The sequence below is a fragment of the Salvelinus alpinus genome, chromosome 23, assembly GCF_045679555.1.
Source record: "Salvelinus alpinus chromosome 23, SLU_Salpinus.1, whole genome shotgun sequence".
NCBI lineage: Eukaryota > Metazoa > Chordata > Actinopteri > Salmoniformes > Salmonidae > Salvelinus > Salvelinus alpinus.
The window spans coordinates 4,812,858-4,838,800 of NC_092108.1; the positions used below are offsets into that span (position 1 = coordinate 4,812,858).

The 25,943-nt window shown below is 48.7% G+C and overlaps 1 protein-coding gene and 1 long non-coding RNA gene across 2 annotated transcripts; one reads left to right on the forward strand and one right to left on the reverse strand.

The window, feature by feature from the left end:
- The first annotated feature begins 106 nt into the window (after window positions 1–106).
- Window positions 107–24,744, forward strand: LOC139550099 (vesicle-associated membrane protein-associated protein A-like). Its single transcript, XM_071360733.1, has 6 exons — window positions 107–1,079; window positions 15,680–15,832; window positions 20,510–20,613; window positions 21,410–21,490; window positions 21,949–22,143; window positions 23,685–24,744. Exons 1-6 carry the CDS (start codon window positions 1,022–1,024, stop codon window positions 23,850–23,852), a joined length of 759 nt encoding a protein of 252 aa, XP_071216834.1. The 5' UTR covers window positions 107–1,021; the 3' UTR covers window positions 23,853–24,744.
- Window positions 23,688–25,357, reverse strand: LOC139550105 (uncharacterized). The gene is made up of 2 exons (XR_011669977.1): window positions 25,265–25,357; window positions 23,688–24,956 (listed from the first exon to the last, which is right to left on the reverse strand). It is a non-coding gene; the product is annotated as an uncharacterized lncRNA (long non-coding RNA).
- Between the last annotated feature and the right edge of the window lie 586 nt (window positions 25,358–25,943).

Consider the following 25,943-nt stretch of genomic DNA (forward strand, 5'->3'; position numbering starts at 1 on the left):
TCTGACCTTTGGGAATGCTGTAAATAGACGGAAAGAGAAGGAGAGTGGAGCGGGCTCGGGTGTTCAGCCGTGCTCTACTCCAGACTACCCTCCCTCTCAACAGTTTACACGTGTTCTTGACAGGGAAGTCGCTCTGTCACGAAGATGGACTTAACCCTAGACGAGGCTCTCAAAAGGTCCGAAGAGAGCAAGGCAGAGTAGAGAGCGTTCTGGGTTTAAAGTTGTAAAACAAACAAGGTTAGGAGTTTATTTTGTGCTCCCGAGAAGGCGCAGTGGTCTAAGGCACTTCGTCACAGTGCTAGAGGCGTCACTACAGACACCCTGGTTCGATTCCAAGCTGTGTCACAACCGGCCGTGTTTGGGAGTACCATAGGGCAGCGCACAATTGGCCCAGCGTCGTCCGGGTTAGGGTTTGGCAATCATTGTAAATAAGAATTTGTTCTAAACTGACTTGCCTAGTTAAATAAAGGTTACACACAGTAATACAGAGCGAGACAGAACAGGCACGCACACACACACCCTTCTTACACATACACAGGTTATTTTTCAACCCCTTCCTATATATATATGTCATTGCTCTCAACACACACATATATCCAGAGAAGTACCACTTAAACAATATCAATACAGTACTTGGAACCATGCCTATCAAAATACCCCATAAATCAAGTTTGTTGAAATAGCTCTATCATCACATTTGAACCAATATGACATTTAGACCTATCTGTAAACTACATATTTTTCCAGGAAGGATCTGTGGCAAAAAAAAAAAAGTAGCCTACATGACTATTGCGTATTTGATTAACTAACTAACTTAATCAAATCAGCTCCAAACAAAATTAGTTTCTTATTAAAATTAGTGAAGACCCACCACGTGAACGCGCACTAGAATCGCGCGTTCAAATATTTGCTCCCGTGTGCTCGTTCAGGTTGTTAGACCAGAGACCAGTCAGCGACTCTTCAGCTCCAGCTAGCAGGATTACCTCTTGTCAGTGTGTCTCTGACAACGCTATAGATAAATATGTCAAAGTTGGAGCAGATCCTTGTTCTCGACCCCCCCTGTGACCTCAGATTTAAAGGTAAGTGCATTTTACCTTTACATTTTTTAATGTATTTTTTGTGTTTGAAATCTCCGAGACAAGCCTGTAATTGTCGGATGATTTCACATTCCCCTTCGGTTCGTTTCGTAGCTAACGCGTTGGGCTGGCCACCAGCGCCATTTTGTTCGGGAAAGGAGACAGGCCGCTGTGTGAATCACCGTACTGTAAGTGACGTGGTCAACCAGCGTGGGGTTTTGGCTTCTTGACATAAACTGGCGAATCGTTTTGCCTCTGACTGCATGCCATCTTTCCCGTTTCTTATGACAAGACTGTCCAGATAAGGAATACCTGGGGCGGATAGGTTAACGTTTACTAGCGCAGAAGTTTAAAACTTGCTAACCAATATACTAACATACAAGGAGGACATGCAGTTAACCAACTAGCTAAAGGTGTCCTGCTTGTGAAGTAGTCATTGGTGGTTATACTAGCTAGTTAGGTATGTAACTAACGTATTTTAAATCAGTCATTTGGTTGGTGAATGGTTGCAACGTTTGAACGTAGTTAGGTAGCAAATGTTAACGTTAGCCGTTCTAACTATCTTGTCGTTTATTGCACTTATTAAAAAAACAAGTCGGAATAAACATTTACAAACAAACCGAAAATAAATGTATTTTATGCACCCAGCTGCTCAATCGGAGCTTTCTGTGCTATCACACCGGTTCGTTCAGAGGGCGAGGTTCTCCACCTAACGTTACATGGTTCTTCTGAGGTTTAACGGGCGGTTGGCATCCAATTTGTTGCATTACCGCCACCTACTAGACTGAGGTACAAACTAACTCCCTTATACTTTGCTTGAAAAACAAAAATTTACAAAATATATACCCTACCATCTAACACTACTCTCACCAATTTAAAAAGTGATATAAAATTAACACCACACTACTCCACTAATTAAATGTATTTTCTTCCTACCTCATGCCATCATCCTGTAACCCTTCTGACACCGAACCCAAACCAGCTGCGCGCCTGCGCTATCGTGCATAAATGTATTTTGCCCCCCCCCCCCCCCCCACCACCAAACGCGATCACGACACGCAGGTTAAAATATCAAAACAAACGCTGAACCAATGACATTAATTTGGGGACAGGTCGAAAAGCATTAAACATGTATGGCAATTTAGCTAGCTAGCTTGCACTTGCTAGCTAACGTTAATTTGTCCTATTTAGCTAGCTTGCTGTTGCTAGCTAATTTGTCCTGGGATATAAACATTGAGTTGTTATTTTACCTGAAATGCACAAGGACCTCTTCTCCGACAATTACTCCACACAAAAAACGGCCAACCGAATCGTTTCTAGTCATCTCTCCTCCTTCCAGGCTTTTTCATTGTTGAACTTATATGGTGATCCATCTAAACTTTCATTGTATTACCACGACAACCGGCAACAAAGTTCGTCTTTCAATCACCCACGTGGGTATAACCAATGAGGAGATGGCACGGGGGTACCTGCTTCTATAAACCAATGAGGAGATGACTTTCAGCGCGATCTGCGTCAGAAATAGGAACGACTTCTATTTTAGCCCTTGGCGTCGTTGGCGCAATAATTGAATAACATGGATTTCTACATTTATTTTGCGACGCTCGCGCACGCGACGTTTCCGGTCTGGTCAGCATGTGACGTCAAGTCTAGCACACCTAAATACATCTCTGCAGATGCCACCACCACCACCTCTATTTTCCACGCCTTCCGTTCCATCTCTGCAGTACAGTTGATAACCATTGGCTATAAATGCTAACAATCCAATCTTACCAAAACGTATAACTTTTTGTACTATCCCTCTGTACTGGTATATCTCTACTACTATCACCACTCCTCCCCCTTGACCCATCTTCCTCTACTTTCTTCACTGCCTCAGCATATGACAACTTCTGCATTACTCTAACCCTGGAAACCTCAACCTGCCTCTCTCTCACAGGGGACATTTCTGATCCCCAGCCCCATAGGCACCCCTACAATTAACACATTGTACTACTTGCCCCAATACTACACATTCCTTTGTCTCATGCCCTTCTGCACACTTCTGACACCTTGGACCCTCCTTCCTACACACTGCTACCACATGGGAACACCTTGGACCCTCACTTCTACACACTGCTGCTACATAGGAACACCTTGTACCCTCCCTTCTACACACTGCTGCCACATAGGAACACCTTGGACCCTCCCTTCTACACACTGCTGCCACATAGGAACACCTTGGACCCTCCCTTCTACACACTGCTGCCACATAGGAACACCTTGGACCCTCCCTTCTACACACTGCTGCCACATAGGAACACCTTGGACCCTCCCTTCTACACACTGCTGCCACATAGTAACACCTTGGACCCTCCCTTCTACACACTGCTGCCACATAGGAACACCTTGGACCCTCCCTTCTACACACTGCTGCCACATAGGAACACCTTGGACCCTCCCTTCTACACACTGCTGCCACATAGGAACACCTTGGACCCTCCCTTCTACACACTGCTGCTACATAGGAACACCTTGGACCCTCCCTTCTACACACTGCTGCTACATAGGAACACCTTGGACCCTCCCTTCTACACACTGCTGCTACATAGGAACACCTTGGACCCCTCCCTTCTACACACTGCTGCCACATAGGAACACCTTGAACCCTCCCTCTTACACACTGCTGCCACATAGGAACACCTTGGACCCTCCCTTCTACACACTGCTGCCACATAGGAACACCGTGGACCCTCCCTTCTACACACTGCTGCCACATAGGAACACCTTGGACCCTCCCTTCTACACACTGCTGCTACATAGGAACACCTTGGACCCCTCCCTTCTACACACTGCTGCCACATAGGAACACCTTGAACCCTCCCTCTTACACACTGCTGCCACATAGGAACACCTTGGACCCTCCCTTCTACACACTGCTGCCACATAGGAACACCGTGGACCCTCCCTTCTACACACTGCTGCCACATAGGAACACCTTGGACCCTCCCTTCTACACACTGCTGCTACATGCCCATAAGCTCGACACCTGTAACATCGTAATGTATTCGGCACATACTCTCGTACAGGATAACTTATATATCCTAACTTCACATTGTCGGGCAAGGACTCGACGTCAAAGCTCAAAAGAGCAGACAATGGCTCTTCTGTTTCCCCGCTCTCGCCACCCTGTCTGCGTCGCATCAAACGACGAGCATCACATACACAGGGAATCTTTTCCCCCTCAGCTGGTCAACTTTTATATCTACTGCTTACTCCAGTTATCACTCCTTTCATTGGTGCTCTTTTCTTGAGAGCGAAACGATTCACTTTTCTTGCCCCCTGTTTGTTTTACTCCGAGCGCCCTTCTCCCTCTGACCAACAGAAACAAACAATTATCACTAGACCATTTCTGGTTACCCTCGCCGATTCCACATTACCCAACTCTTTTTTTTTTTCTTTCTTCCACCCAGCATGAATCCACAAATGGATCAGCTTAAAGGCAAGAGTCCACTTTTTCCATAAACTTCACTTAACGCTGGTCCTGGGTGTTACTAACGACCTGGACCAGAGCTAGCCGTGCCCCCTGGTAGCTCTGGTCCTGGGTGTTACTGATGACCTGGACCAGAGCTAGCCGTGCCCCCTGGTAGCTCTGGTCCTGGGTGTTACTGATGACCTGGACCAGGGGGCAGGTCATCAGTAGGGGCACGGCTAGCTCTGGTCCAGGTCATCAGAAACACCCAGGACCAGAGCTACCAGGGGGCACGGCTAGCTCTGGTCCATGCCCTCTGATACGTCTTCTGATCAGTCAGCCCAACTTCTGACCATCAGTCACAAGATGTTTTATTTACCCCTTCAACAAATTAAACCCGAGGCTCACTAACTGCTTTCTGGAAGACTCAAGGACAACGGTAGGAGAGCATGCAACAATTTTAGGGAAATGAATTGCATGTCAGGTAATTGGCCAGCTCTCTCCCTTCCCAGGCTCAATGAGAAGGTAAATAGGCCATGTCAGGATCACCCAGTCAGGGGAGAAAACATGCATCTTCTCTTTAACCTCAACACCAAATGACAAACATAATATAAATGTAATTGTGTTTAGGTAGTTAGGGTGTAAGTAGCAAGACTGCTGGCTCCAATACCATACCACTTGGTAGCTCTGGTCCTGGGTGTTACTAATGACCTGGACCAGAGCTAGCCGTGCCCCCTGGTAGCTCTGGTCCTGGGTGTTACCATACCACTTGTGTGTTGACGCAAACTAGGATTATAATGACTTTCGTGACAAGTATGTGACCCAGAAAAGGTTAGTAGCTCAGTACATCCTGTCTAGGAGGATGGCCCTGTGCAGCCTAGATCCTGTCTAGGAGGATGGCCCTGTGCAGCCTAGATCCTGTCTAGGAGGATGGCCCTGTGCAGCCTAGATCCTGTCTAGGAGGATGGCCCTGTGCAGCCTAGATCCTGTCTAGGAGGATGGCCCTGTGCAGCCTAGATCCTGTCTAGGAGGATGGCCCTGTGCAGCCTAGATCCTGTCTAGGAGGATGGCCCTGTGCAGCCTAGATCCTGTCTAGGAGGATGGCCCTGTGCAGCCTAGATCCTGTCTAGGAGGATGGCCCTGTGCAGCCTAGATCCTGTCTAGGAGGATGGCCCTGTGCAGCCTAGATCCTGTCTAGGAGGATGGCCCTGTGCAGCCTAGATCCTGTCTAGGAGGATGGCCTTGTGCAGCCTAGATCCTGTCTATGAGGATGGCCCTGTGAAGCCTAGATCCTGTCTAGGAGGATGGCCCTGTGCAGCCTAGATCCTCTCTAGGAGGATGGCCCCGTGCAGCCTAGATCCTGTCTATGAGGATGGCCCTGTGAAGCCTAGATCCTGTCTAGGAGGATAGCCCCGTGCAGCCTAGATCCTGTCTAGGAGGATGGCCCCGTGCAGCCTGGATCCTGTCTAGGAGGATGGCCCCGTGCAGCCTGGATCCTGTCTAGGAGGATGGCCCCGTGCAGCCTGGATCCTGTCTAGGAGGATGGCCCCGTGCAGCCTGGATCCTGTCTAGGAGGATGGCCCCGTGCAGCCTGGATCCTGTCTAGGAGGATGGCCCCGTGCAGCCTGGATCCTGGCTAGGAGGATGGCCCCGTGCAGCCTGGATCCTGGCTAGGAGGATGGCCCCGTGCAGCCTGGATCCTGGCTAGGAGGATGGCCCCGTGCAGCCTAGATCCTGTCTAGGAGGATGGCCCCGTGCAGCCTGGATCCTGGCTAGGAGGATGGCCCCGTGCAGCCTAGATCCTGTCTAGGAGGATGGCCCCGTGCAACCTGGATCCTGGCTAGGAGGATGGCCCTGTGCAGCCTAGATCCTGTCACAAAATAACTATATAGGAGTTGACAACTGTCTCAACCGTTCTTTCTGAATTGAATTTGAACACAGGCTCAAGGCTGTGCAATAACACACTGTGTTCTCTAGGAGATTAGGATGTTAATTGGTTAGCCACCGAAATACATTTTGACCGGTCATGCTTATCGGTTTATAGGTTCATTTGAATAATTGTGTGGAATTTAAATTGCCGCATTGTGTATTTTCGTTAGTCCTCATGCATTTTGTTTATCACCTGTCAGACAGCATACAGAGCCTAGTTTGAGGAGAGGAATACCACCTGTCTCCGACAGCATACAGAGTAGCTCCTCAGTCTCTCGTCTACTGGAGTGTGAAGCCTGCTTTTCGAAGCCCCAGTCATTGTTCAACAAATATCACTTCTAAATGCAATCGCTTGTTAACTTATGGCCACGATTTAAAAAAATTACACTTTTTATTTTCCTCTCAATCTCAACTTGAAAAGCGTGCCTTCCATTTGCATGCGTAGGCGATAGCCTGGCTGCCGTGGACTATTTATCAGTGGTTCACCCACCACTTTGCAATGGGAGCTTGAGGCAGTATATTTGTTTGCAACGAGGCGTGTCTTACCTTGCTTCAACGTAGCCTTGTGAAAATCCATCCGTAGAAATGAGGAGGCAGTTATTATAGACTTCCTCGTGCCATTAACCAGCATTTCTCTCCTGTTCTATTGCTTTTCATATCATCTTTATTTCGTAGTACAGAAGACAAAAAGGCACAATCCCGGTCCTAGTATCAACCCGTCCTGGTATCAACCCGTCCTGGTATCAACCCGTCCCGGTCCTAGTATCTACCCGTCCCGGTCCTAGTATCAACCCGTCCTGGTATCAACCCGTCCTGGTATCAACCCGTCCCGGTCCTAGTATCAACCCGTCCCGGTCCTGGTATCAACCCGTCCTGGTATCAACCCATCCTGGTATCAACCCATCCTGGTATCAACCCGTCCTGGTCCTGGTATCAACCCGTCCTGGTCCTGGTATCAACCCGTCCTGGTCCTGGTATCAACCCGTCCCGGTCCTAGTATCTACCCGTCCCGGTCCTGGTATCAACCCATCCTGGTATCAACCCGTCCTGGTCCTGGTATCAACCCGTCCCGGTCCTAGTATCTACCCGTCCCGGTCCTAGTATCTACCCGTCCCGGTCCTAGTATCTACCCGTCCCGGTCCTAGTATCTACCCGTCCCGGTCCTAGTATCTACCCGTCCCGGTTCTAGTATCTACCCGTCCCGGTTCTAGTATCTACCCGTCCCGGTCCTAGTATCTACCCGTCCCGGTCCTAGTATCAACCCGTCCTAGTATCAACCCGTCCCGGTCCTAGTATCAACCCGTCCCGGTCCTGGTATCAACCCATCCTGGTATCAACCCGTCCTGGTCCTGGTATCAACCCGTCCCGGTCCTGGTATCAACCCATCCTGGTATCAACCCGTCCCGGTCCTGGTATCTACCCGTCCTGGTATCTACCCGTCCTGGTCCTGGTATCTACCCGTCCCGGTCCTGGTATCAACCCGTCATGGTATCTACCCGTCCCGGTCCTAGTATCTACCCGTCCTGGTATCAACCCGTCCTGGTATCAACCCGTCCTGGTCCTGGTATCAACCCGTCCTGGTATCAACCCGTCCTGGTCCTGGTATCAACCCGTCCTGGTATCAACCCGTCCTGGTCCTGGTATCAACCCGTCCTGGTCCTGGTATCAACCCGTCCTGGTCCTGGTATCAACCCGTCCTGGTCCTGGTATCAACCCGTCCCGGTATCAACCCGTCCCGGTATCAACCCGTCCTGGTCATGGTATCAACCCGTCCCGGTATCAACCCATCCTGGTATCAACCCGTTGTAGTTGCTATTTGATTCCCCCTCTTTCTAAATTTCTCATGGAGATTTCCATCTGTCAGATATGGATTGAGTTTAATTAGCTGCTTCACCGGCTCCGATGCTCGTCGGATGTGGCAGGGCTTGCAGACTACTACGGACTAAAAAGGGAATCTCAGCCGCGAGCGAGCTGCCCAGCCGCGAGCTAAATGACTTTTACTCGCACTTCAAGGCAAGCAACACTAAAGCATGCATGAGAGCACCGGGGGCCCCCTCAGGGGTGTGTACTTAGTCCCCTCCTGTACTCCCTGTTCACCCACGATTGCGTAGCCAAGCACAGCTCCATCACCATCAAGTTTGCCGACGACACAACAGTGGTAGGCCTGATCACCGACAACGATGAGAGATTCTCCATTAGTCCTGAGCTAGGCTTAATCTGTGTCTGGGAAACTGCCCCTCGCTGACTGGAACAGATTGCTGGGCAAGAAGTTCAAACGCAAAATAAAATAACATTTTTAGGATGTTTAGTCCCCTCTACCCATGCTGCTGTTAAAAACGAATGGTTCTGTGACGTTCCTGTCCTTAACCCATTGGTCCCGTGGTGGGCTAACCCAGTGCCCGTGGTCCCGTGGTGGGCTAACCCAGTACCCGTGGTCCCGTGGTGGGCTAACCCAGCACGTCCAGGCCTAATCTCACTTCGCTGTGGTGATCAGTGTATTGAGTAGGTCATAGTAATCTAGAAAAACGTTGGTTATTGATTAATGTTAGAGGGTTGATGAATGGTCATTGATCCTGAAGCAAAAAAAAAACAGAATCCTATTTGCAATTCCTCAGCTTGTCTCTAAGCAAGAGGATGTGATCATAGGTTGAATTGGGTCTACCTGTGTTGTCATATAGGCCCCATCAGTATCAAACTAAACCCAAGCTTTCCGTGGGAGTATAACCAAACGCATGACTGAAATGCTGTTCCATGTTCCTCAGATCTTGTTGTTGATGTTGTTGTTTCTGATTTTGATGGAATAATTTCCTCCCTAGGTGTGGATGGAACAGCAGTGACGACTGTGAGGAGCGTAGTGGCACTAGAGGTGGAAAACGAGCGTAGAACCATAGTAGGTTACTTGAGTGAGTCAGAATGCTGTTTGGTGCAATGACAGACATAGACCCTGTCTTTCAGTATATCATCTGATCTGAAACAGTGTTATGGTCAAGCCAGGTCATGGCAAAACATGCCCTAATGAACCTATCAGCTGGGAAAATGGATACACAACAACCTCCATTCAGCTCTGCAGGGCTAACTAATCACAAATTCATCTGAGATTGGTGTAATTTGACTTGGCATCCAGCTGTGTTGACAACATGATGGAACATCACCCCATCAAGGACTGTGTTGGCACGATACTGGCTGGTTAAAGCTGGACCGTGTTGGCACCATGCTGGCTGGTTAAAGCTGGACCGTGTTGGCACCATGCTGGCTGGTTAAAGCTGGACCGTGTTGGCACCGTGCTGGCTGGTTAAAGCTGGACCGTGTTGGCACCGTGCTGGCTGGTTAAAGCTGGACCGTGTTGGCACCGTGCTGGCTGGTTAAAGCTGGACCGTGTTGGCACCGTGCTGGCTGGTTAAAGCTGGACCGTGTTGGCACCATGCTGGCTGGTTAAAGCTGGACCGTGTTGGCACCTTGCTGGCTGGTTAAAGCTGGACCGTGTTGGCACCGTGCTGGCTGGTTAAAGCTGGACCGTGTTGGCACCGTGCTGGCTGGTTAAAGCTGGACCGTGTTGGCACCGTGCTGGCTGGTTAAAGCTGGACCGTGTTGGCACCATACTGGCTGGTTAAAGCTGGACCATGTTGGCACCATGCTGGCTGGTTAAAGCTGGACCGTGTTGGCACCATGCTGGCTGGTTAAAGCTGGACCGTGTTGGCACCATGCTGGCTGGTTAAAGCTGGACCGTGTTGGCACCATGCTGGCTGGTTAAAGCTGGACCGTGTTGGTACCGTGCTGGCTGGTTAAAGCTGGACCGTGTTGGCACCGTGCTGGCTGGTTAAAGCTGGACCGTGTTGGCACCATGCTGGCTGGTTAAAGCTGGACCGTGTTGGCACCGTGCTGGCTGGTTAAAGCTGGACCGTGTTGGCACCATGCTGGCTGGTTAAAGCTGGACCGTGTTGGCACCATGCTGGCTGGTTAAAGCTGGACCGTGTTGGCACCATGCTGGCTGGTTAAAGCTGGACCGTGTTGGCACCATGCTGGCTGGTTAAAGCTGGACCGTGTTGGTACCGTGCTGGCTGGTTAAAGCTGGACCGTGTTGGCACCGTGCTGGCTGGTTAAAGCTGGACCGTGTTGGCACCATGCTGGCTGGTTAAAGCTGGACCGTGTTGGCACGTGCTGGCTGGTTAAAGCTGGACCGTGTTGGCACCATGCTGGCTGGTTAAAGCTGGACCGTGTTGGCACCATGCTGGCTGGTTAAAGCTGGACCGTGTTGGCACCATGCTGGCTGGTTAAAGCTGGACCGTGTTGGCACCGTGCTGGCTGGTTAAAGCTGGACCGTGTTGGCACCGTGCTGGCTGGTTAAAGCTGGACCGTGTTGGCACCGTGCTGGCTGGTTAAAGCTGGACCGTGTTGGCACCGTGCTGGCTGGTTAAAGCTGGACCGTGTTGGCACCGTGCTGGCTGGTTAAAGCTGGACCGTGTTGGCACCGTGCTGGCTGGTTAAAGCTGGACCGTGTTGGCACCGTGCTGGCTGGTTAAAGCTGGACCGTGTTGGCACCGTGCTGGCTGGTTAAAGCTGGACCGTGTTGGCACCGTGCTGGCTGGTTAAAGCTGGACCGTGTTGGCACCGTGCTGGCTGGTTAAAGCTGGACCGTGTTGGCACCATGCTGGCTGGTTAAAGCTGGACCGTGTTGGCACCATGCTGGCTGGTTAAAGCTGGACCGTGTTGGCACCATGCTGGCTGGTTAAAGCTGGACCGTGTTGGTACCGTGCTGGCTGGTTAAAGCTGGACCGTGTTGGCACCGTGCTGGCTGGTTAAAGCTGGACCGTGTTGGCACCATGCTGGCTGGTTAAAGCTGGACCGTGTTGGCACCGTGCTGGCTGGTTAAAGCTGGACCGTGTTGGCACCATGCTGGCTGGTTAAAGCTGGACCGTGTTGGCACCATGCTGGCTGGTTAAAGCTGGACCGTGTTGGCACCGTGCTGGTTGGTTAAAGCTGGATCATGCTGGCTGTTAATGTCCTTATAGGAAACAGCAGACCAGCTGTCACAAGATGGACAGAGAGCAGCAGTGGCCTAATGATGGTAGCTAATGTCTCCCCGTGGATTTTACTCTAGTCAGTCAACCTGAGTCAACAAATCAGGTCACAAAGGCTGCATTTACACAGGAAACCCAATTATTCGGCAAAAGATCTGATCTGATTGATCAAAAGACAAATTAGTGTCAAAAGTTCATAATTCAGTTGACTGTGTCCAACGCAACCATAGTTCTTCCATCTCCAATATGGAGAGCATGGGATCTCCTCTCCATATGATATTACCTGAGCTAAGGGAACCTTAAATTGGTTTAATCGATTAGGATTTGGCTCATAGCCTCGGAAAGCGTTACGTAGTGCAATGGCCTGTTTATGTACTGTTGGTGTATCGAATGACTCTGACAAGTCTTGATCCTAGGTGTTGCATCCATTTACACCTTTTTAAAGGGGCAATCCGCAGTTGAAACAATAACAAAGTGTTATTTTCCCCCTCCCAACACCAACAAATGGGCTATAAATACTAGAGGTCGACCTCTAATAAATACACAGCGTTACCACTTTGTTTGCCTTGGCCAGAGGGACAGTGTGTAGTAGACTGTATACAACGGTTGTTACTATTAGTAGCCTACAGTTGATCAGACTGTGAAAAAATGGTCTTGTTTTCATCCCGTAAAAGCATGTCAAATCGCTAATGTTTTGCTGTAGGCTTCAACAACGTTTATGTAAAGACTTTTTGCTTGTCGGAGAGTGTCTTATCACCAGGGTTGGGTAGGTTACTTTAATTTCTAAATGTAATCTGTTACTAGTTACTTGTCCAAAATTGTAATCGACAACGTAACGTTTGGATTATCTAAACTCAGTAACTTAATCTGATTACTTTCCCCTTAAGAGACATTGGAAGACAGAAAATGTTCCTTCAAACACATTTGGAGTCATAGTGGTCTCTGACTGCTGGTCAGACTCGCTCGGCTGAACAAACTTAAAATTGCGCCTTTTTTTCAATGCTGAATTAACTGTAATTTGAGAAAACAAAGGTGTCGGTGTAAACTCGGCAAAAAAAGAAATATCCCTTTTTCAGGACCCTGTCTTTCAAAGATAATTTGTAAAAATCCAAATAACTTCACAGATCGTAAAGGTTTAAACACTGTTTCCCATGCTTGTTCAATGACCCATAAACAATTAATGAACATGCACCTGTGGAACGATCGTTAAGACACTAACAGCTTACAGACGGTAGGCAATTAAGGTCACAGTTATGAAAACTTAGGACACTAAAGGGGCCTTTCTACTGACTCTGGAAAAACTCCAAAAGAAAGATGCCTAGTATCTGTAGTATTTCTTATTAAACTAAATCAAAAGTGGTGAGGTGCTGCCACACCTAATTGGAAAAGGCGGGGGGGATACCCAGTCAGTTGTACTTGAACTGAAATGTGTCTTCCGCATTTAACCCAACCCCTCTGAATCAGAGAGGTGCAGGGAGCTGCCTTAACCCCACTGTTCCCCGGGGCGCTGAAGACGTGGACGTCGGGGAACAGTGGGGTTAACTTCCTTGTTCAGGGGAAGAACAACAGATTTTTTTTACCTTGTCAGCTCGGGGATTCGATCCAGCAACCTTTCGGTTACTGGCCCAATGTTCTAACCACTAGGCTACCTGCTGCCCCAAAAGTGCTGAGGTAAATGCCAGACGTTTTCTGGGCGGCCATGCTGACGATCCAGGATCTCAATAGGATCATTTTAACCACGTTTTCAGGCTTTATAGTGTTTGTTTACATTTACTTTGTTTAGAGACGTTGGATTAAATAGCTAATATTTGGTTTGTGATTGGGTATAACAGAACTAAGCTAATGAGGCATTAAAGTGGACGTGTACCTATTAACCAAAATCTAAATTTTAGAAACGTTTTACGTATACAGTCCTATTAGGAAACTTACTATTAAGGAACTTACACAACTGTCCATAACTTAAATCTGCAATATGTGCCTTTTTTGAGCGACCTGGCAAAATTCACACAGAAATGCAAGTTATAGATCTGTCATTCTCATTGAAAGCAAGTCTAAGAAGCAGTAGATCTATTCTATGTGCACTATTTCTATGTTTTCTTTGCCCTAGCATTAAACAGCTGGTTGAGTTTGTGAAACACTGCTCTAGGCTATAGTTGCTTTGTTTTGTCACATGAACTGACATTAGGCCAATTTATTTGAATTTTAGCAACCAGGAAATGGCGGTGTGATTTCTGCATAGTGCATGTTAAATAATCAAACATCTGATTTGGTTTAGAATTAAAACGGGTATGGATACAACGACATGAACCGATTTGAAACAACAAACAAAAAAATAGCAGAAATCTTTTGTTTATTTGAATACAAAGTTTGAATTTGGCTAAATAGATACACTTACCCTATTCTTCAAGAATCAATAGGTGTGTATATATATGATTAATTTATAAGCCCAAAAATGGATGTAACAAATCCAGAAAAAAAAAGTGATAAATTACAACCTCGTATTATACAGTGAGCTGTCTTGTTAACCCAGAGTAATTGTAGCAGAAGCACAGGTAGTGTGAGCCCTATTCCCTTCCCTAAGCAATATGAATGGCCCTGTTAGGACAGTTCCAAGGCTAATGGGTGCCTTTCACAGTTATATCGTTACTCATTGAGGCTATTCATAGCTGCATGAGTTGCGTGACAGCGTTTAACCTTTGTTACGTTGCTTCTCACTGCTTCAAAGTAGTTTACTGAACAAACATATAAGCGTAGCATGTTAAGTGTTGGTCCCGTGTTTCATGAGCTGAAATAAAATATTCCAGAAATGTTCCGTACACACACAAAAAGCTTATTCCTCTCAAATGTTGTGAACAAATTAGTTTACTTCCTTGTTAGTGAACATTTCTCCCTTTGCCAAGGTAATCCATCCACCTGACAGGTGTTTCATATCAAGAAGCTGATTTAAACAGCATGATCATTACACAGGTGCACCTTGTGCTGGGGACAATAAAAGGCCATTCTAAAAATGTGCAGTTTTGTCAAACAACACAATGCCACATGTCAATTGCACTCTCCCTCAAAACTTGAGACATTGGCATGCTGAACTGTTGCCAGAGAATTGATTGCTAATTTCTCTGCCTAAGCAGCTTCCAATGTCGTTTTACAGAATTTGGCAGTAAGTCCAACTGGCCTCACAATCACATGGCGTCGTGTGGGCGAGTGGTTTGCTGATGTCAACGTTGGGAACAGAGTGCCCCTTTGGATTATGGTATGGGCAGGCATAAACTCCAAACAATGGATGGCAATTTGAATGCGCAAATATACTGTGACGAGATCCTGAGGTCCATTATCGTGCCATTCATCCGCCGCCATCACATGTTTTCAGCGTGATAATGCACAGCCCCCGTGTCACAAGGATCTGGACACAATTCCTGGAAGCTGAAAATGTCCCAGTTCTTCCATGAAACCTCACCCGTTGGACGACAGCGTGTTCCAGGTCCCGCCAATATCCAGCGACTTCACACAGCCATTGAAGAGGAGTGGGACAACGTTCCACAGGCCACAATCAACAGCCTGATCAACTCTATGTGAAGGAGATGTGTTGTGCTGCATGAGGCAAATGGTGGTCAGATACTGACTGGTTTTCTGATCCACTTTTCTACCTTTTTTCTTAAGGTATCTGTTACCAACAGATGCATATCTGTATTCCCAGTTATGTGAAATCCAGAGATTAGGACCTTTTGAATGTATTTCAATTGACTGATTTCCTTCTATGAACTGTAACTCAGTTAAATGGTTTAAATGGTTGTATGTGTTCAGCTCCCCTCTGTGCTGCACTGGAATCACATGTTCTCTCATCTCTCTCTCTCTCCCCCCCCATCCCTCTCTCTCCCCCCCTCCCTCTCTCTCTCCCCCCCTCCCTCTCTCTCTCCCCCCCTCCCTCTCTCTCTCCCCCCTCCCTCTCTCTCCCCCCCTCCCTCTCTCCCCCCCTCCCTCTCTCTCCCCCCTCCCTCTCTCTCCCCCCTCCCTCTCTCTCCCCCCCTCCCTCTCTCTCCCCCCCTCCCTCTCTCTCCCCCCCTCCCTCTCTCTCTCCCCCTCCCTCTCTCTCTCCCCCCCTCCCTCTCTCTCCCCCCTCCCTCTCTCTCCCCCCTCCCTCTCTCTCCCCCTCCCTCTCTCTCCCCCCCTCCCTCTCTCCTCCCCCCCTCTCTCTCCCCCTCCGCCAGGTCCCTTCACTGACGTCGTCACCACCAACCTGAAGCTGAAGAACCCGTCTGATAGAAGAGTGTGTTTCAAAGTGAAGACCACGGCTCCCAAGAGGTACTGCGTACGGCCCAACAGCGGCATCATCGACGTAGGCGCTACCGTCACCATCTCTGGTAGGTCCAGTAACTAGGGGTGGGAACATTTTTTTTAAATTGGTATCCTTAACGTTTAGATAAATTCCTGACGGGAAAAACATATTATTATTATTATTATTATTATTATATTACATGTTTTACCCTCCACAAAATGTACATTTAAAATCCCAGTGCAGCTCACCTGTTCTTTTTCTTTGCTCATGAGTCAGTCTTCGGTCTGTTGCGTGTAGAATGTAAAAGCTTATTCATTACTGATTGGCCATACTTTACTGAAAAAATAGGCTATAGTAGTATACATTTGTTTTCACTAGGACTTGGTAGAATTACATTAAACACATATCAGTGACTATAAACAAATAACTGTTATATGTTTACATGGATATATTTCGTCAGGGGAGATCTTGACTGCATAGGAGTCACTTGTCAGTTAAGATATTTTGATAAATATATATTTCTTGGTAATTTTGTCAGAATTACATGGCCAGTATTGAATAGAGGAGAATCCAATGTAGAGACTGTTTTTAACTACAGGGATATGCAGGATTGATTCCATCACACTCGTATCAACCGCTTGTTGGCCGTTTGCGGTTAGACACGTGTCCAGTGGAACGTTTATTTTAAAACATCGGACATGATTTGTGACATTAATACATACTAATAGTTAACTAGAGAGAGAAGCAGCCCAAACGACACAATGGTTTTTAATTAGTCTTCTAGTTTGTCTGTATCATTGGATCGGCAGGGAGCCTAGTGGTTAGAGTGTAGAGGTGGCAGGTAGCCTAGTGGTTAGAGTGTAGGGGCGGCAGGTAGACTAGTGGTTAGAGTGTAGGGGCGGCAGGTAGACTAGTGGTTAGAGTGTAGGGGCGGCAGGTAGACTAGTGGTTAGAGTGTAGGGGCGGCAGGTAGCCTAGTGGTTAGAGTGTAGGGGCGGCAGGTAGACTAGTGGTTAGAGTGTAGGGGCGGCAGGTAGACTAGTGGTTAGAGTGTAGGGGCGGCAGGTAGACTAGTGGTTAGAGTGTAGGGGCGGCAGGTAGACTAGCGGTTAGAGTGTAGGGGCGGCAGGTAGCCTAGCGGTTAGAGTGTAGGGGCGGCAGGTAGCCTAGCGGTTAGAGTGTAGGGGCGGCAGGTAGCCTAGCGGTTAGAGTGTAGGGGCGGCAGGTAGCCTAGCGGTTAGAGTGTAGGGGCGGCAGGTAGCCTAGCGGTTAGAGTGTAGGGGCGGCAGGTAGCCTAGCGGTTAGAGTGTAGGGGCGGCAGGTAGCCTAGCGGTTAGAGTGTAGGGGCGGCAGGTAGCCTAGCGGTTAGAGTGTAGGGGCGGCAGGTAGCCTAGCGGTTAGAGTGTAGGGGCGGCAGGTAGCCTAGCGGTTAGAGTGTAGGGGCGGCAGGTAGCCTAGCGGTTAGAGTGTAGGGGCGGCAGGTAGCCTAGCGGTTAGAGTGTAGGGGCGGCAGGTAGCCTAGCGGTTAGAGTGTAGGGGCGGCAGGTAGCCTAGCGGTTAGAGTGTAGGGGCGGCAGGTAGCCTAGCGGTTAGAGTGTAGGGGCGGCAGGTAGCCTAGCGGTTAGAGTGTAGGGGCGGCAGGTAGCCTAGGGGTTAGAGTGTAGGGGCGGCAGGTAGTCTAGTGGTTAGAGTGTAGGGGCGGCAGGTAGCCTACTGGTTAGAGTGTAGGGGCGGCAGGTAGCCTACTGGTTAGAGTGTAGGGGCGGCAGGTAGCCTACTGGTTAGAGTGTAGGGGGGGGCAGGTAGCCCAGTGGTTGGAGTGTAGGGGGGGGCAGGTAGCCCAGTGGTTGGAGTGTAGGGGGGGGCAGGTAGCCCAGTGGTTGGAGTGTAGGGGGGGGGCAGGTAGCCCAGTGGTTGGAGTGTAGGGGGGGGCAGGTAGCCCAGTGGTTGGAGTGTAGGGGGGGGGCAGGTAGCCCAGTGGTTGGAGTGTAGGGGGGGGGCAGGTAGCCCAGTGGTTGGAGGGGAGGGGGGGGGCAGGTAGCCCAGTGGTTGGAGTGTAGGGGGGGGCAGGTAGCCCAGTGGTTGGAGGGGAGGGGGGGGCAGGTAGCCTAGTGGTTAGAGGGGCGGCAGGTAGCCCAGTGGTTAGAGGGGCGGCGGCAGGTAGCCCAGTGGTTAGAGGGGCGGCGGCAGGTAGCCCAGTGGTTAGAGGGGCGGCGGCAGGTAGCCCAGTGGTTAGAGGGGCGGCGGCAGGTAGCCCAGTGGTTAGAGGGGCGGCGGCAGGTAGCCCAGTGGTTAGAGGGGCGGCGGCAGGTAGCCCAGTGGTTAGAGGGGAGGGGCGGCGGCAGGTAGCCCAGTGGTTAGAGGGTTGGGCCAGTAACTGAAAGGTTGCTGGATCGAATCCCCGAGCTGACAAGATAAAAATATGTCGTTCTGCCCCTGAACAAGACAGATAAACAGCTGTTCCCCGGTATTTGTAAATAATAATTTGTTCTTAACTGACTTGCATAGTTGAAAAACAAAAAAATATACTGTTATTAGTGGCCCTAAATTGGTGATTTTAAAAAACAATTTTGAAAAATTATCCACCTCGAACTTGCAATTCAGACTGTTTCAAAAATACTTGCTATTTCCTCAGAGGAACAGGCACAGACACACATGTTCATGTGGATGTTGTATAACTGCTTCCTTGGCAGGAACTAATGGGGATCCATAATAAACCCCAGGAAGAGTAGCTGCTGCCTTGGCAGGAACTAATGGGGATCCATAATAAACACCAGGAAGAGTAGCTGCTGCCTCGGCAGGAACTAATGGGGATCCATAATAAACCCCAGGAAGAGTAGCTGCTGCCTTGGCAGGAACTAATGGAGATCCATAATAAACCCCAGGTAGAGTAGCTGCTGCCTTGGCAGGAACTAATGGGGATCCATAATAAACCCCAGGTAGAGTAGCTGCTGCCTTGGCAGGAACTACTGGGGATCCATAATAAACACCAGGAAGAGTAGCTGCTGCCTTGGCAGGAACTAATGGGGATCCATAATAAACCCCAGGTAGAGTAGCTGCTGCTTTGGCAGGAACTAATGGAGATCCATAATAAACCCCAGGAAGAGTAGCTGCTGCCTTGGCAGGAACTAATGGAGATCCATAATAAACCCCAGGAAGAGTAGCTGCTGCCTTGGCAGGAACTAATGGGGATCCATAATAAACCCCAGGAAGAGTAGCTGCTGCCTTGGCAGGAACTAACGGAGATCCATAATAAACACCAGGAAGAGTAGCTGCTGCCTCGGCAGGAACTAATGGGGATCCATAATAAACCCCAGGAAGAGTAGCTGCTGCCTTGGCAGGAACTAATGGGGATCCATAATAAACCCCAGGAAGAGTAGCTGCTGCTTTGGCAGGAACTAATGGTGATCCATTATATCCCCCAGGAAGAGTAGCTGCTGCCTTGGCAGGAACTAATGGGGATCCATAATAAACACCAGGAAGAGTAGCTGCTGCCTTGGCAGGAACTAATGGGGATCCATAATAAACCCCAGGAAGAGTAGCTGTTGCCTCGGCAGGAACTAATGGGGATCCATAATAAACCCCAGGAAGAGTAGCTGCTGCCTTGGCAGGAACTAATGGGGATCCATAATAAACCCCAGGAAGAGTAGCTGCTGCTTTGGCAGGAACTAATGGAGATCCATAATAAACCCCAGGAAGAGTAGCTACTGCCTTGGCAGGAACTAATGGGGATCCATAATAAACCCCAGGAAGAGTAGCTGCTGCCTTGACAGGAACTAATGGGGATCTATTATATCCCCCAGGAAGAGTAGCTGCTGCCTTGGCAGGAACTAATGGGGATCCATAATAAACACCAGGAAGAGTAGCTGCTGCCTTGGCAGGAACTAATGGGGATCCATAATAAATTCCAGGAAGAGTAGCTGCTGTCTTGGCAGGAACTAATGGGGATCCATAATAAACCCCAGGAAGAGTAGCTGCTGCCTTGACAGGAACTAATGGGGATCCATTATATCCCCCAGGAAGAGTAGCTGCTGCCTTGGCAGGAACTAATGGGAATCCATAATAAACACCAGGAAGAGTAGCTGCTGCCTTGGCAGGAACTAATGGGGATCCATAATAAACACCAGGAAGAGTAGCTGCTGCCTTGGTAGGAACTAATGGGGATCCATAATAAACCCCAGGAAGAGTAGCTGCTGCTTTGGCAGGAACTAATGGGGATCCATAATAAACCCCAGGAAGAGTAGCTGCTGCTTTGGCAGGAACTAGGGGGGGTCCATAATAAACCCCAGGAAGAGTAGCTGCTGCCTTGGCAGGAACTAATGGGGATCCATAATAAACCCCAGGAAGAGTAGCTGCTGCCTTGGCAGGAACTAATGGGGATTCATAATAAACCCCAGGAAGAGTAGCTGCTGCCTTGGCAGGAACTAATGGGGATCCATAATAAACCCCAGGAAGAGTAGCTGCTGCCTTGGCAGGAACTAATGGGGATACATAATAAACCCCATGAAGAGTAGCCGCTGCCTTGGCAGGAACTAATGGGGATCCATAATAAAGACAAATACAGATCGTAGTAGCCTTTGTTTTATAATTTTTTTACTTGTCCATTCGGACAACTTCAGTCTATAGCTTTTATGTCGATCCCTGTTACAGTTGTTGGAAAAAAAAAAAAAAACTAAATGTAAGACTTATTGCGTAAATCAAGAACTCTTTTGATTTGTTTTTGCTGACACGTTTGTGACAGTTTGTTCTGAATCTATTCCAGTAATGCTCCAGCCCTTTGACTACGACCCCAATGAGAAAAGTAAACACAAATTCATGGTCCAGAGTATCTTTGCTACACCTGATGTGGCTGAGATGGATGCAATGGTGAGTAATTCTACCTTACTGTCATGATCTGTTATATCTACATCTACGTGTGACCCTACGAGGTCTGGTCTACTGCTGCTTTCCTGGTGGTCTAAATCTGTCCCTGATTACAAGGGAAGAAGGAAAAATAGAAGAAGGTATTGGAACTGGTTTTGATGTCGCACCCCGTTGTATTATCTGTGACTTAACCCAGTCATGGTAGTTTTCCCCTCTAGTCCAGTAGAGGGCAGCAGCAGAGTCATGATAGTTTTCCCCTCTAGTCCAGTAGAGGGCAGCAGCAGTCATGGTAGTTTTCCCCTCTAGTCCAGTAGAGGGCAGCAACAGTCATGGTAGTTTTCCCCTCTAGTCCAGTAGAGGGCAGCAACAGTCATGATAGTTTTCCCCTCTAGTCCAGTAGAGGGCAGCAACAGTCATGATAGTTTTCCCCTCTAGTCCAGTAGAGGGCAGCAACAGTCATGGTAGTTTTCCCCTCTAGTCCAGTAGAGGGCAGCAACAGAGTCATGGTAGTTTTCCCCCCTGTCAAAACCAAGCCCATTCTCTGAATCTCTCTACTACTACAGTTAGAGCTGCAGTTGATCTCCTCACAGAACATCACAGGGACAACAAGTACAGGGAAGATATGTACAGAGCTTTAGAGTTTGGCTAAAAGCTGAATAGTTGAATAATGATGTGATAGTTGGTTGCCAGATTTCTCCTCCACCCACTGTGGTATGTGTCTGTGTGTGAGTGTATATGGAGTCCAGCTGCTAGTAGTTTAGTCTGATGAATAACATGCTGATGTATTCCTCTCTTCCAGTGGAAAGATGTGAAACCTCATGATCTCATGGACTCCAAGCTGAGATGTGTATTCGACCTGCCTTCTGAAAACGATCAAGTGGTAAGTCCTGCTGATGCTCCTCCAACTTATGCGGGGAGGGGGAGTGGCCCGCGGGGAGGGGGACCGGTCCGCGGGAGGGTGAGTGGCCTGCGGGGAGGGGGAGGGTGAGTGGCCCGCGGGGAGGGGGAGCGGTCCGCGGAGAGAGGGAGGGTGAGTGGCCCGCGGGGAGGGGAGCGGGCGCGGCTTGTGGGGAGGGGAGGGTGAACCCTACTCTCTAAGCATCAGATAAACACGTCCTGTTTGAACCCTGGACAGTCTGCTAACCTCCAGCCCCAAACTGATCTGGGCTAAGGACACACTCCTGCTGGGGTTTCTGTTAGGTGCTTTTTCTTAAACGTCTGCAAATGACACCCTATTCCCAATAATAGTGCACTACTTGTGACTAGAGCTCTTTGAAGTCCTGGTCAGTAGTGCACTTAATATATAAAGGTGCCATTTTTGATATTCCTTTCCTCCAGATTGACGTGGATTTGAACAGCAAAGCGACGGCTCCTGTGCAGAACTCGTCCAAGGTGGCGGACGGTCCCGTGCTAACAACGGCGAAGACCGTCAGCGCCTCGATGAACGACTCTGAGATGAAGAAACTAACAGAAGAGTGCAAGAGACTGCAGGCCGAGATGGATAAGCTGACTGGAGAGAACCGACAACTCAAGGTTAGTCCTCGAGGTTCTCTCTGCTGTAGAGACGGCTAGACGGTGTGCGGTTTCATGCACACAATAATACGATTATTAGTCAGATTGATGTATAGTAGTTCAATTAAAATAATGCTTTGTAAGAAGAAGAATTTCCCCAGTAATCCAGTTTACATGGACACATCTGAAATCAGGCTGCCTGATGGGACTTGAATAAAAGCAGAAAATCAACGTTGTCCCACAGCGACCATGTTATTTTTGCGTAGCCTATTTGATTTGGAGTTCGGACATACTTTTTCACGGCTCTGTGTGTATATATAGAGCCCTTTGATATATACTGAATATAATATACTGAATATAATCAGCTCTCCAACCAAGATCTAATATTAGATGAAGGGAACCTGAGTGAACAAATAACACATGTATACTTATTTGATTGAATTAACAAAGTTATGCAATACACAATTCCTCTGTGTGAAAAAGTAATTTGCCCCCTTACACTCAATAACTGTTTTTACCACCTGTAGCTGTACTGACTGCAACCAAACACTTCCTGTAGTTGTTGATCAGTCTCTCACGTCGCTGTGGAGGAATTTTGTCCCACTCATCCATGCAGAACTGTTTTAACTCAACAACATGTGTGGGTTTTTAAGCATGACCTGCTCGTTTCAAGTCCTGCCACAACATCTTAATTGGGATTAGGCCTGCACGTTGACTAGGCTCATCGCGCTCTAGCGACTCCTTGTGGCGTGCCTGGCGCCTTGACTCCGGTAATCAGTTGAACGGGTGCGGCTGGCGTCCAGGTTAAGTGGGCGGGTGTTAAGGAGAGTGGTTTGGTGGGGTCATGTTTCGGAGGACGCGTGACTTGACCGTCTCTGTTAGCAACGAAGGGTTAGTCAGATGAACAAGAGTATGAGAAGTGCCAACTACACAGGAGAACCAGCAGCTTAAGGTTTTCTGTAGAGAACTATATTGTTTGATTCGTTTTTTCTTGTTTTGTTTCCCTTTGATATGTGCACCCCTCTTTCTCTCTCCCCTCTCTCCTTTCTCTCCTCCTTTCTCTCTCCCCTCTCTCTCTCCCCTCTTTCCTTTCTCGCTTCCTTTCTCTCTCCCCTCTTTCCTTTCTCTCCCCTCTTTCCTTTCTCTCTCCCCTCTTTCCTTTCTCTCTCCCCTCTTTCCTTTCTCTCTCCCCTCTTTCCTTTCTCTCTCCCCTCTTTCCTTTCTCTCCCCTCTCTCCTTTCTCTCCCCTCTCCTCCTTTCTCTCCTCCTTTCTCTCCTCCTTTCTCTCCTCCTTTCTCTCCTCCTTTCTCTCCCCTCCTTTCTCTCCCCTCCTTTCTCTCCCCTCCTTTCTCTCCCCTCCTTTCTCTCCTCTCCCCTCCTTTCTCTCCTCTCCCCTCTCTCTCTCCTCTCCCCTCTCTCTCTCCTCTCCCCTCTCTCTCTCCTCTCCCCTCTCTCTCTCCTCTCCCCTCTCTCTCTCCTCTCCCCTCTCTCTCTCTCTCCCCCTCCTTTCTCTCTCCCCCCCCCTTTCTCTCTCTCCCTTCTCCTCTTCCTCTCCATCCAAGGACGACGGTGTTAGAATGAGAAGGGCTGCCCAGCGTTCTGACCACATGACATCGAACCAGACGGGCTCCTCCATGATGCAACAGACGACCGCCGCCTCCCTCCCCTCTCTCCTCGTTGTCATAGCAGCCATCTTCATCGGATTCTTCATCGGGAAGTTCATCTTGTAAACTGGAGCTGGCTCTGAAATGGCACCCTATTCCCTATTTTGTGCACTACTTTTGAGCAGAACCGATAGGGAGTCCCCATAGGGCTCTGGTTCAAAGTAGGGCACTACATAGGGAATAGGGTGCCATTTCGGACAGCGCGCCCTGGGAGACGAAAGACGCCTGCCGTATCCCACGACGACCCCTCGGCTCCGGAATCAAAAGGCCTGGATGGACCTGACTAACCAAGAAGAGAAGTCTTTCTGTTGACTTTGCCATATCAGAAGTAGTGCTCTGTCTGCTGTGGCCATGTTGTCTGTCTGTACAGTACGAGGGCCCCACTGCCTTTTTACAAGCGTTTACACATGGTTAGTGTACACACAGAGGAGAAAGGAAAGGAAGGAAGGAAGGATGAGAGTGAAAAAGATGGCTCCATTTTGTTTTTCTGCTTTTTTGATGGATGGACAGACAGCCTAAGTGCAGGTATGAGATGTACGTACAAAATATCACCTTAATCCCTGTATATTACACTACTACTAATGGTCCTGGTTAACAGTAGTGCACTATACAAGGAATAGGGTGCTTTTTTGGGACGCACAGGAAGTGGTACACTATCAATCAACATGGAGGACAGTTGAGACGTGCCTAGGCCCTGTTAGAATACTTTAACGCACCGTTCCTACCTTATTTGAGGAAAGCTCTACAAGTGGTTAGATCAGTGGAAAGCAAGCTTCCCCCCTCCCCTACCCTCTATTACTTTACCCAATTCAGATCTGGGATTCCTTCAAGGAAGATGGGTAGGAAGGGAACTATGCATGATGGGTAGGAAGGGAACTATGCATTTCTTAAGTATTGGAACAAGGTTCTAGTCACCATGGGGGCATGAAGCAGTTGAATAAACCAATCGTCTTCTCTCGCTCTCTCCCTCTGTTTTTTTTATTTATTTATTAAAGTAGGACTTGAATGAAATGTTAAGTGTAAATGTTATTTTAATCCTTTTCATTAAGCTAAAAAGGAGAGAACTACTTCTTCCGTTGTCCAACACTGACCACCTCACTGCTTAATGCAGGATCGCCTCTGATTCGACCACCTCGATACTTAATGCAGGATCGCCTCTGATTTGACCACCTCACTGCTTTAATGCAGGATCGCCTCTGATTTGACCACCTCGATACTTAATGCAGGATCGCCTCTGATTTGACCACCTCGATACTTAATGCAGGATCGCCTCTGATTTGACCACCTCGCTGCTTTAATGCAGGATCGCCTCTGATTTGACCACCTCGATACTTAATGCAGGATCGCCTCTGATTTGACCACCTCGATACTTAATGCAGGATCGCCTCTGATTTGACCACCTCGCTGCTTTAATGCAGGATTGCCTCTGATTTGACCACCTCGCTGCTTTAATGCAGGATCGCCTCTGATTTGACCACCTCGCTACTTAATGCAGGATCGCCTCTGATTTAGTCTGTACAAAATGGTACTCATCTTCCCTGTATAAGGTCCTGCTTTTGACCAGGGCCCGTAGGGCGATCTGGTGTAAAGTAGTGCACTATATGGCTGGATGGCTATATGGACGTACGTATAGATGGGGTGCCATTTGGGACGGAGACATCGACTACTTGATTTGTTCAGTTTAGTCATTTCTCTACTTTTTCTCTGGGAAATGTTTCTAGTCCATCTGGGACATAGGTCCTTCCCTACTTCCTGTCCAATCCTGTCCCTACTTCCTGTCCAATCCTGTCCCTACTTCCTGTCCAATCCTGTCCCTACTTCCTGTCCAATCCTGTCCCTACTTCCTGTCCAATCCTGTCCCTACTTCCTGTCCAATCCTGTCCCTACTTCCTGTCCAATCCTGTCCCTACTTCCTGTCCAATCCTGTCCCTACTTCCTGTCCAATCCTGTCCCTACTTCCTGTCCAATCCTGTCCCTACGTTCTGTCCAATCCTGTCCCTACGTTCTGTCCAATCCTGTCCCTACTTTTTGTCCAATCCTGTCCCTACTTTCTGTCCAATCCTGTCCCTACTTTCTGTCCAATCCTGTCCAATCCTATCCCTACTTTGTCTAATCCTATCCCTACTTCCTGTCCAATCCTGTCCCTGCTTCCTGTCC

Coding starts and splice junctions, on each gene's coding strand:
- LOC139550099 (XM_071360733.1), top strand. CDS start 1,022: ATGTCAAAGTTGGAGCAGATCCTTGTTCTCGACCCCCCCTGTGACCTC. Junction 15,833..20,509: donor CGCTACCGTCACCATCTCTG/GTAGGTCCAGTA, acceptor AATCTATTCCAG/TAATGCTCCAGCCCTTTGAC. Junction 20,614..21,409: donor TGGCTGAGATGGATGCAATG/GTGAGTAATTCT, acceptor CCTCTCTTCCAG/TGGAAAGATGTGAAACCTCA.